Raw genomic sequence first — 12,340 nt, forward strand, 5'->3', positions numbered from 1 at the left:
GAAAGAGAAAGATTCCCTCCTAAAAGAGAGTCAGAGAAGTTACTCCAGGTTAAACTTGTAAGGATTTTACTCCTGAGGCATTCCTTTGATATGCTTCCTGAGAATAAAACACTTGATTTTGGGTTGTGTTAGGTGTGCTTGGTAGGCTTGTTTATTGTGTGAGCTTTCATTGCAGTCTATTTTGTTCAAGGGCAAAGCCATTCATTGAACAACACTGCAGAATAGCGTAGAATGTGAATATTTATAGCAGTGTCTCTATTGTGATCCATACAGACTTCTTAAGAATATTCAGTAGTATGCCAAAAATTGATATATGTTCCTTTCAAAGCCACTCAACGTCACAGTTACATTTGGCTGGGAACAGGGCAGGAATAACAAGATCTCCCTGGCTGCATACTAGCAGAAGACATTTGAGGTTCTGAAGTGACTGATGAACAATATGAGATATCATTTATTAGGAAACTGGGAGAACCTTTATGTTTTCTGTAATATAGCTGCTGCTGCATTAGCACTTTTCAACTATTGTCTGGAGTTCAGGATAGCTGAAAAATTAAGTCAAAGGTGGCCTGCAGTATTATTTGGGCAGGAATACAGTGTTTAAAGACATTTGGACATGATAAATTAGCTGTAGGTTACCACAAAACTTTGTTTTATGAGATCAGATTGTAATTGAATACCTGTGTGTTTGATCACTGGATAGTTTCAGCTGATGAAACTGTTGGAACTAATTGGGTAATGTTGATCCCAGTTCAAAGTGGGGAAAATAAACATTATCACTGTTTGCCGTAATTAAGTGATTTGTTGTCAGTCTTCTGCCAGCAGTGTAAGCTTGGAGACAGAACCTATCCAGTAATAAAACCCAGAAATTCTTGCCATGCTTGATTTCTGGTTTTCACCAGAATACTAAGGGTGCTACTGTTAAGTGTAGGAGAATTTAAGACAACTTTGGTTTGCCGTTGCTGTTGATCTGAGCTGTGTCACTCATATTGGTTAGGTGATGTGGTTACTTGTGATTTTCTTTTTTGTGTGTATGACCCTGCTAAATTAGACAGAGTAGCAGATCGCTGTGCCATTTGTTACTATTCTGTATAAATATACACATTATTATTGCACTGCAGATACTAAAGGGAAAGTTCACACTTTCTCTCCCTCTTCGATCCCAGCCAACCACAACGATGAGCTGCGCCTGACGTTCCCTGTGAGAGATGGGGTTGTACTGGAGCCCTTCCGGCTGGAGCACAACCTGGCAGTCAGTAACCATGTCTTTCACTTACGGCCAACTGTTCATCAGACGCTGATGTGGAGGTAAGATCAGCCCTTCTGCAAGGAACTCTTGCACCCAGTGATGGAGGATTGGCAGGACAGATGAATTTCGTTTAGGTTTGCCATGAATTTTATTTTAAAAATTGTGGCCTAAATAGAGAAAATGCTCTTTAAACTCACGGGTACTCTCATCTGTCACTTTCCAGAGACAACACTTTCTAAAATGCTCTTGATCTGTGTGGCATCTCCTTGCTAATAGCATATAGCATACAGTGTTTGAAAAATCACTGCATCTGTTCCCTCCTTTCTGCCCTGGGTGGAATGCTTGTGGGATGTGTACGAATGACACCAGTACCAACTTCCATTTGAGAGACTTTGGAGACTTTGTAGCCTGTGAAATCTTAGTTGCAGTAATAACTATGCAGGGCTGCTACAGTTTATACTTAAATTAATTGGTGCACAGTATTTGATAATGAAAAATAACACACTAATGAAGGGCCTGATTTAGAGGCTTGGTAAAATCAATTGGAAAGACAATGGCTTAAATCCTCCAAACTTTAGAAACTAACTTCCTAAAACACCCTTCTCCTATGACTCCATAAGTAAGGACACGTTCAGAAGTACTGGAGCATAGCTTTCCACATGCAAAGGCTTGTGGTTTTTGCTTGCAGCACAGAGGAAGAGTTTTTTTAAGTTGTACTTTCCTTCATTTAATATAGATCCGCATAAAGTGATTCCAGTTTATGTCCCAATTCCATCCTGTTCATGGAAGGGCTTTAGATCAAATGACAGCCAGAGCCTTAATTTTTTTGTTTGTTTTTAAATACCATGAAATAATTTTATCTCCTCCTCCTGTTTTTCTTAGAAAGCATTTTAGTGTTTACTCTGGCTGCTGATTGCATTGTTGAGCCTGTGTCTGTGCACTATGGCTGGTTAGTTGCTCAGGATCTTATGCAGAGGTTGTTTCACAGGTGTAACAGCTGAGGTGGCAAAAGGCAAACATCTTAAGCACATTTTCCATCATGCCTGTCTCACAGTTTCTTCCTGACCTTACCAGGAGTGATAACTTGCAGCTTCAGCCTTTTTTTCCTGTGAGGGGTTTCTTCCCATTCATTGAAATCCACTTGAGATTTCTGTTGTGATGGTATGGAAGACATGAGGTGGGCAGAAGTGTACTTAGTTCCCTGCCCCAGGAACAGGCTCTGGCTCTAAAGCTGAGGCTTGGTGTGGGATGCAGGAGTCCTTGCTGTCATGGTGCCCCCCTACCCTGAGGTAGCCTGGGGGTTGAAAGGGAGGGAAACTGCAGGCAGACCACATCCAGTAATTAACACCTAGCTTTGAGGTCAGTTATTGCTTACTTGCATTTCATTATCATGGAGTACGCACAGCAGAGGGAGTTTTGGCAGTTACTTGCCAGTTCTTATTAATAAGTAATCACTACTGGGGATTGTGCTGGCTCATTCAGTAGATTTATAGTGCTGCACTGAGGCATGAGGCTGTTTCTTAATATCTGTTCTTTCTTCCTTAGCTCACCAAACACACAGCCCTTATTTAAAGTTATTTTAATGAAGACTCATAGGTAAACTTTGCTCAGGTCTGCTGTTTTGTAAAGCTTGTTAATAGTGGGGAGAATGGATAGTCCTGTAATGAAGTCATTTTACATATAACTAAGGGCTGGATGAACTCCAGAAAAATGGATTAGTCACATGTGTGGATGGATTTTGGTTTTGTAGAGATGGTGGAATCAAGCCAATTCTGAATATTTGTCTGCCAGTTAGAATATTCAGCAAACCTCTCATGTGTACTCACACAATGAATAGCAATGCAACTATTTTTCTCCCTCATGGGAACTTTTCATGGTTACGAGAAACAGAAAGGTTGAAGGTGGGGCAAATGTCGCCTTGAAGCTGGTTCAGTCTTAGCACTGCTAAGTTAATAGCGTCCCACTGCATGCTAAGAACATGAGGGTCTTCTGAGCTCTCTCACCACTCTGTAACATTCAGCAGGCCTGCTCAGGGCCCTCAGGAACACACTTAATCTGCTTGTGTTTTATATCAGAGGTGATATACTTTCTTCCTTCTGGGTGAATGTGGTGTATTCTCATGAGATGCGAATTACAGAAAATTGTTAATAAAATACTGGGGGGGGAAATGCAAAACCAACCACAAAAGGAAAAAAAGAAACCCAAAAAACCCAAAACAACCAAAAAACAAGAACGCATAAAGACTGGAGGATTGGACTAGAAGATCTTTAGAGGGCCAGATCATTCTGTGATTCTGCAATATAGATGGATTACATTGAAAGGTCAGGTAATTTGTATTCTGTGCCATTTTTATTAAAAATAAAATTGATCTTGGAATCAAGAAAATACAATGTTAAGTTTTGGATAAGAAAAATGGCAGCTGAGGTAATGATCTCCTGAATGAACTGTTCCTTGTGGCAATCTTCCTTCAGGCAAGATGAAGAAATGAGCACCTAGATTTTTCAAGCATAAACGATAAACATTCAGTCGTCTATTGCTGTCCTGAACAACATAATCCTGACATTTCAATTCTTTATATTCTTTCAAATCTCTTGTTTAGGTTACTCATTCCTAAAACAAGGTTAACCTCACTGTGTGAAATTTAAGTCATAGACACCACCCACTCAGCTTCTTCCTTTTTTTGAGGTGTTATTTAACTAGTATTTGGGGAGCTAAATAGTGTGTGGCAGTTATTGTTGGAGAGGTGGGAAGAATTTTTGCCCTGAAAGAAGCTCTGAATTGGGTAGATCTAATTCACAGTTGTGTTAATTTGGAATCACAGAAACAGGTGGGGCAAGATACAGTGGTTATTTTATCTTAGTTAATATGTCTGTTCCAAGGCCAGATTAGCTGTACCTGTATTTTGTCTGCCAGGCATTCATTCAAATCCCTGTTAAAATGCTCTGAAGTACTGAAGAATCCACAGTCTTCAGCAGAACCCACTGCAGCATATGATTTTTTTGTTCTTAACTCCTAACACACAGGAAGGACCTACCAGATGTTAACATTTTTCATACTGCAGGATCATTATGTGGTCTAGTTTTGCAAAGTGGTTTGGGATGTTCCCTTGGAAAGTCCTTTATAAGTGTAATACATCAACAACTTTGTGGCATTCTTGCATCAGCTCATCATAAATTGTTTGTGTTAAGGGTTTTTATGAAGAGAGTGTATTATATGCTCTACTGGCAATAATTGTAGGAAAATGGTATGATTGATAAAGAAAAAAGCGTTCAAACCATCGCAGCAAATTCCCTCTGCAATGTGAACACAAAGTTTAAAGGAAGATTTATTGGTTGTTGTACAGGTCTGACTTGGAATTGCAGTTCAAGTGCTATCACCATGAAGACAGACAAATGAACACGAACTGGCCAGCTTCAGTCCAGGTCAGCGTTAATGCAACCCCACTTACCATCGAACGTGGCGACAACAAGACATCTCATAAACCTCTGCACCTAAAGCATGTCTGCCAGCCAGGAAGAAACACGATTCAAATTACAGTCACAGCGTGTTGTTGTGTAAGTACACTGAGCTCATGGCTGGAGCTGCCAATGCTGAGTTTGCTATTTAGTACAGTCTGCAGTGTTGCCTTAGCTGGAAGAGCCTTTCTCTCATATTTTTCCATGCATTTTTCTGGTAAGATGGTTGTTTGGTGATGTTGACATGGTCAGAATGCTAATATGGAAATCTTTGGCACTGAATTATTGCAGAAGGTAGTGATGTACTTCCGATGTCTCTGGAAAGGCTTGTGGTCTAGAGGAGGGAAGGGAATTGGATCTCCTGCCTATTTAGTGTATGCATGTGTAATAAGGTGGCTGAAGTGTATTAACATAGAAGTAGATTATTGTGATGCGAACTGTTGGTCAGTACTGATTTCATTTATTTTAGTATTAAACTGATTTTGTTTTGACATGAGAAGACCAATACCAAAAACCATTGGTGACAATTTTTCCGATAGCTTTTCAGATTAAAATCTTGCATTCCGTAATACAGGCTGGATTATGCAGTTTTTCCACTTTCCTCTTTTCCATGGTTTAGTTACTCCCAGGGAGTATTTTTAAGGCAGACTAGCACACATGTACAGTCTGAGCTTTTGACTGGTCTTTTGTCACTGACAAGAAAGCAAGCTGCTGCCTCTCCTAAGGTCACAGTGTGATGGACTTTGACAGGAAGCCATCCACCTGTTTTGCTTTACTTCACACTGATATTTCTCCACATGTCATTTCTCAGGTGGCTAAGTGTAGGGGCAGCATCCCATGAATCCACAGTGAGCTCTGTATTGGGGAATAAGATTCAGTTAGTTCCAGATACATCAGAAGCAAATTAATTTTGCAACTTCTAATGTAGTGTGAGGACAGGTAGGCCAGACTGTCAAAGAATCCAGGGTTTTAAAAATAAACCCTGATGTTAGAGATGAATACATCAGCCCTCTGTATACTCAATAATGAGGAGGGAAAAATGCAGAAAAATCTTTGCTTTTTTAAAAGATATGCACCTGGAGCACACAATGACATACTGCACAGCAGGCAGTGTCCCTAGAGGAGTGCCTGTGAGCAGCAGAGTGGAACCTCCTTTCGTATTTAAGCATCAGACTCCTAGGGAAGCCATGTGTCCCAGGGAAGAATGCAGCACTGTTCAGCAGTGTATTTACCATGACTGTTTGGTTCTCTTGGTAACAAAATGTGTTTTCTTTCAGTCACACTTGTTCGTGTTGCAGTTAGTACATCGGCCATCAGTTCGCTCAGTGCTTCAAGGTCTACTAAAGAAACGCCTCCTCCCAGCAGAACATTGTATCACTAAGAGTGAGTTTTCATTTTGTGTGGGTGATGACTTTCCAGAATGCCTGTGTTCAGTTGTGATATTTCTAGACAAGATTTACTTGCTTATGGAATACTTACAGCATTTGTTAAGAGTTTCCAGCACATCATGTGCATATATTAAATCCTTGGTATCCTCAATGTTGAGGGCTATTTGGGTGGGGACAACAAGGTATCAAGAAGACAAACTTTGTTTCCAATAAGGACTCTCTGATTCCAGGAGAATCTCTCTGCCTTTTCCCCCATATTTTCTGACTTACCTAAAAGCTCCATGTAGAAAGATTAATTTACTCAGGGCTGGTTAAAGTGCTTGTATGGCACTTCTTTGGTTGAAGGTATAGCTGATACGCATGTGTGTGATGGTTTGTCTCTTCAGGAGAATGTTTTAAATTACACAGAATTACACCTGTGTGGGTAAATTGCCCATTAAATTGTCCCTTAAAGGTTGAAGTGTTGGTCTTTCAGATTTATATGTTGGAATTTACAGTACAAGTTGTGTTTTCTCACACATGTACATACTTTCATCCTAAACAGTAAAGAGGAACTTCAGCAGCGTAGCAGCTTCCTCTGGCAATGCGACACTAAATGGGGAAGATGGAGTAGAGCAAACTGCCATTAAAGTGTCTCTGAAGTGTCCAATCACATTCCGGAGGATTCAGCTCCCAGCAAGGGGTCATGATTGCAAGCATGTACAAGTGAGTAGATGCTAGTGGCCCAGCAGTATTCTCTCAGTCATGGGTTGTTACAGTACCTTTAGCTTGGTTACCATATGAGAGAGCCTCATAAAATGGATTTCTTTCTGTTTATCAATTAATTATATATATTATGTATATGTGTGTGTGTATGTGTATGCTTAATGTTGAGGGAGAAAGTAAACTTTCATTTAGTTTTCAGGCTTTTTTCTTGGCAGTTTTACTTTGTCCAACTGATTTTGTTAATTAGAGTATCATATAGTATTTTTCCTTGATTTAATTTTAATACTCTGTTTTGGTTTGTTTTATTTCTTCCTCTTTGCTTCTTTGTGATACTTAGTGCTTTGATCTGGAATCTTACTTGCAACTGAACTGTGAGAGAGGAACTTGGAGGTGTCCAGTATGCAAGTAAGTGCAACTGTCCTACATGGAATGCAGTTTTACACAGTTTGACCAAATTCAGGTCATATTTAAGGTTATGGAGGGGAGAAGAAGGAAATAGGAAATAAGGTGTATATATTGCATTTACCTAATGGCATAAACTCCAACAAGAATTCTTGCAATATTTCATAAATTGAGGGAGCACCCTGGATTATCAGAAATTTAGAAAGAGACAGCAAGAGATATTTGTTCACAAAACATATAATCTGTGAGCTCCTTACAGGCTCTCGACAGGTTGTATAGAGTTCAAAATAAACTCAAGTATATACATTGGTAAGACAGGTATCTACAGGAACTGGGAATTTGTTTTTCCCTAAATTATGAAGTATAAGCAGCTACCAGACAACAAGGTGCCATGGCAAAAGAATGGATAATCTATTCTAGAGTTATTTTTGTGTAATTTTAATGTTGTAATGACAAATTACTGAGCTTGAAAAGTGTGGATACTGAAATGTACAGCACCTGGCCTGGACATCAAATAAGGATACCAAATAATTGTCTTGTGTACTGTGCTTTGAGTCACGTAGATAGGTAGTTCATGGCAGTGTTCAAGGAGAAGGGACAATTTTGGAGACTGCACCATTTCTCAGTAATTAGGTAGGAAATTAAGTTGGATTCTCCAAAGTTCAAGTCAACAAGCGCAAATTAAAGTGAAAGCGGAAGGCAGGAAGGATTCTAGTCCAGATTAAGACTGATTTTAAAAAAGGCAAAATGTTTCTGAGAAGCAAAAGTTAGGAGTGGTTGCTTGAAGGAAAGAAGGGATCCTATGGCATAATTTCAGCCTTATGCTTTGACCAGAGTGCTAGTGTACTGTAGAAGAAATGGAACAAAAAGCTTTGAAGTGGCTACAGACTGTCCGTTCTTAACATTTAACTGGGCAGAAATAATCTCAGAATGCCTGCAGGCCAGTTCGGTGTCTGTAACCTCCTGTGCTCAGTCCACAGGATGACAAGTTTGTTCCAGACTCAGCTGAGGAGCCAGAGCTCTTCAGCTTAAGCAGCTGCAGCTGTAGCAACTTGTACTTTATCTCTGCATGTCTCTAGTTCTGCACCAGCCAATATTAGCTGTAAACAGGAGTGGCAACTGTCCATTCTGTCTGCTTCTGTGGACACTGCAGGCTTGTTCTGATGACTCTTCATGATTGATATGTCTCCTAATATGCAGGCGCTTCCTCTATACTACCTGAATCTTTTCTGTCTTCAGCTTGTCTTAAGTCAGGCTGAAAGTATCACAAGAATTGGATGTCTTGCATCTTAATTTATGTAACCATACATCCAGGCCAAAATTTTTGTCCTGTTTCTCTGAGCCTGAGCACCTGCATTCAGCATCTAAATACCTACATATGAAATAATTTCTGGTCTTGTTTTGTTCTGTCCCCATCTGTGCAATCTTAAGTAAATAGCTAGAATATGTAGTTACTTTGAAGCCATATTGCTGTGTAGCCCCTCTGAAAAGGTCCAATTTGAAAAACAGAGATGCTAACTCATGTTAGAGATGCTAACACTAGGATAGCTCTGATGTATTTGAAAAGCCTTTAAAGTCACATTATATTTCACTGAAAAAAATATTTAAAGGGTATGAACAGCTTGTGGTTGCACAAAAGTAGATGTATCTTTTCTACTTCATGTAGAGTATTATTATCCTAGTAATGCAGATGCAGAACTAAAACTGTTTGCTCCAAATAATTTCTAAATTCTGCTGACTTCATCACTAACCTTCTTCCATCTCTTTTTTACATATATAGCAATACTCTCATATGAGCTTTGTTTTTTTTCCTTTCTAGTAAAACTGCTCTGCTGGAGGGCTTGGAGGTTGACCAGTATATGTGGGGTATTCTGAATGCTATACAAAAGTAAGTGAACATTTCTGATATCCAAAACTAAGCAACTAGGAGATAAATTAATTAATGAGTACTGAGATAGTCACACCAAAGTAGGCCTTGATGATTGAGCTTGGATGTTACATTTCATGACTCGCTGGTGGAGCTACCAATACCCTGAATCAGTTTCCATCTACTTAATAGATCTTGTGTGGGTTATCTTGTGATGGTAGCCTCACCAATGAAGCAGAGTGAGAATGGAGGATTCAATGCTGTGTCGTATTTACAAGTAGTCCCTCTGATTCACATGTAGTAGACCACATAGATATGTTAGGATTTTGTTGTGTGGATAAACACAGAAAAGTGCTCTCACAGTTGCTTTTTTAAAAAAACTTGCTTCCAGCACACACTTGAGGAGTGAAAGATCTTTAGTTTATATTATGCTAGAGCACTTCAGAACATCTGTTACCACGCAGGCTCCTATGGAAACTTAAGCAGAATTGATTAAAAAAAAAAAAACAAAACCAACCAAATAAATCAATTAATGTACTAAAATTCTCATGTTATTTTACAGCTCAGAGTTTGAAGAAGTTACCATTGATCCGACGTGCAGTTGGAGGCCAGTCCCTATAAAGTCAGATATTCACATCAAAGATGACCCAGATGGCATTCCCTCAAAAAGATTTAAGACCATGAGTCCAAGCCAGATGATCATGCCAAATGTGATGGAGATGATTGCAGCTTTGGGTCCTGGCCCATCACCTTACCCATCCCTACCACCTCCTCCAGGAGGCAACAACTCCACTGAATATGGTAACCAAGGTTAGTTTTACAGATCTTTGCACCCAGAAGTCAGTGGTTCAGCCAGCTTTGTGATTCAGGTATGTCAGTGCATTTTCTCAGAGATAGACAGGAAAGCAAATTATATGGCTGCAATTCTGAAATTCTGCAACATGCCTAATGGTTTATTTCCATGCAGCCCTCCCTGAATCAACAAACCACAATATACATATATCCTCATTTGTTCTGTCCATTTTCCTTCTGTTCCACTCTCATTCAAATGAAGGCTTCCTGTGCTGTAGGAGCAAAGTAGAGAACCTGACTCATTATCACTGCCACTTGGGCCACTACCTTTAATTTGTGGTCTGGTGGGTAACATTTGTCAGGCCAGCAAGAAAGTGGATAACTTTTAATGTGCTTTAACTGCTTTGCAGACACCTTTTATTAGAAAACTACTTTTGAGTTTCTCTACTCATATGCTGCCAGATTGAGAAACAGGCAACTAAATGCAGGCAGTAGAGATACATTTTCAAAGGTGTCTCCTGAATAACTTAATTATAGTGACAATTCTGAAAGTATGAAACCAGAGAATGTTTCTTCTGCATGTAATATGATATGACTCAGTTCAGTTCTGGGAAAAGACCAACTGTTCACACCATCAGAATCTCCAAATTGATTACAAGGTGATATATGTGCTTTTTTCAGGCGCTTGAAGGAAAGGATAGGTTGCATGCAAAATATGGTTAATTTGCTCCAATAACTGCAAAACTGATGACAGATGATGAAGCTTTTTAGGTTTTCAAACAGATGAATGATTACTGTAACAAAGCCAAGAGCACTGAATCACGAATTTTTCACTCCTGTTGTAGGAGTGAAGTGCAGTCAGAGCATGAGATCAGAGCCATTTATTCTTCATCATATTTCTAATTCATAATCAGGAACAGACAGAATAGTCATGTAAAGTGGGGTTTAGGGTTTGTGTAACAATTGCTGCATAGACTGTTATTTCCCTGTCTTCCCCTGTGGATCCTATAGCAGAGGTAGTAATTTGTTCTTGGAGCCCTGACTCATCAAGGGCAGGTGAAAAACCCACACAATTTTCTCTGTAATAGGCATGTCAACGGAAGGCACCAGATTGTCCTAAATGTCTTTAGAGGCTTTTCCTTAGGCATGTGGCATAACTCTTTCCCCAGAGAAGGGCATGCTGCTGCATGGCTGTAACTCCCTGGGCTGCCTTGCATCTTCATTGATGGAGGCACCAGTACATCCACTGAAACTTAGTATTTAGAATAGGTAGTACTGTCTGATGAACAGTACTGTAGAGCAAAGTAGTAGTAATAGTACTGCTATGGTTTATATTTGTTTATTTGGGTTTGACAATAGCATACTGAAGTTTAATTTGCAAATAAAACAAGTACTCAATAATACAAGACTATATACCAACTCCCTGCTATTAAATCTTTCCTGAGAAGCAAGAACAAAAACAACTATATTCTGTGAGACTCATCCAGTTTGCAGATTAACAAAATGAGAATTAGTAAGGCTCTGCAGTATTTATGCAATAGATCAAAGTCTTGACTTCTTTGAGGAATACTCTTACATTGCTAATGACTTCTATTCCTCTGAGCTTAAAGTTCTGCTTGTGAAGCTGTGTTAAAGACCAAATGATGCAGCTAGTTCAGTTTGTCAAACATCCTTCTTGACTTGAACATTTAAAGCTGCTGTACTTCAGCTGTCAAACAGCTCTCCAAGCAAGCTCCAAAGCTATTCTATTATTTCAGAGCTCAGTATTATTCAGTTCAGATTCTTATATGAAATAGCCAAGTGGCTTAAGTGCAATTTTTGCTGTTCACAGCAAGTAAGCCAGCAGAGTTGGTATCTCAGTTGAAAGTGTTAAGAAGGATCTGGACAAAAAAATATAGGGAGTAGAATTCCTGTATGGGGATACATGCTTGCTTTAGAGTTCAAGTGAATGTCACTGGCCTGAGGTGGGACAATCAAAACGTGCTGTCAGTGGTCACACAGTGCTTGACCTGCAGATCAGTTGGGAACTCTGGGCTTGTTGCTAGATGGTAGGAATGTATGGGGGAGGGGAACCCAGAAGATTTATTACAGACAGTCAAGTGAATTTTGTTAGGTTTTTTGGAAAAAAGAGAATAACATCAGAAATCCCAATTAGACATGAAGGCCTCTCCTGCACTGTCTTAATAGCAGTTGTCTGTTTATACTGCCAAAGAAGAGGTAAAATAGATGCTTTGCTATGGATTGGTGCTGTGACATCTTCCTGATACAGTTCTGTCAGTTGGCTTAATCCTGAACTGAAGCAGTGCTGTGGTTTTACAGAGTGCACAAAAACACAGACATAAATAACATAGATGTCCTATAAATAAGTTTGGACCTGAGCAGTCCGTTTTGGTTGCACTGACATGCTTCCAGATGCAAATATTCCATAGACTTTAACATCCCTTTCACTTCTCAACTTGGTTAAATTTGCCTGGTGATGTGACAA

The 12,340-nt window shown here is 39.5% G+C and overlaps 1 protein-coding gene across 1 annotated transcript in view; it reads left to right on the forward strand.

Annotated features, from left to right (window-relative positions):
* The window catches only part of ZMIZ1 (zinc finger MIZ-type containing 1), a 150,885-nt gene that overhangs the window by 127,914 nt on the left and 10,631 nt on the right, over positions 1-12,340 (forward strand). Inside the window, exons 11-17 of the mRNA XM_054382280.1 lie at positions 1,164-1,305; positions 4,590-4,800; positions 5,979-6,084; positions 6,634-6,794; positions 7,132-7,199; positions 9,016-9,084; positions 9,626-9,873. Of these exons, the coding sequence (XP_054238255.1) occupies positions 1,164-1,305; positions 4,590-4,800; positions 5,979-6,084; positions 6,634-6,794; positions 7,132-7,199; positions 9,016-9,084; positions 9,626-9,873 (1,005 nt within the window). The remainder of the gene's footprint in view (positions 1-1,163; positions 1,306-4,589; positions 4,801-5,978; positions 6,085-6,633; positions 6,795-7,131; positions 7,200-9,015; positions 9,085-9,625; positions 9,874-12,340) is intronic.

Source organism: Indicator indicator, chromosome 7 (assembly GCF_027791375.1).
Source record: "Indicator indicator isolate 239-I01 chromosome 7, UM_Iind_1.1, whole genome shotgun sequence".
Lineage (NCBI taxonomy): Eukaryota > Metazoa > Chordata > Aves > Piciformes > Indicatoridae > Indicator > Indicator indicator.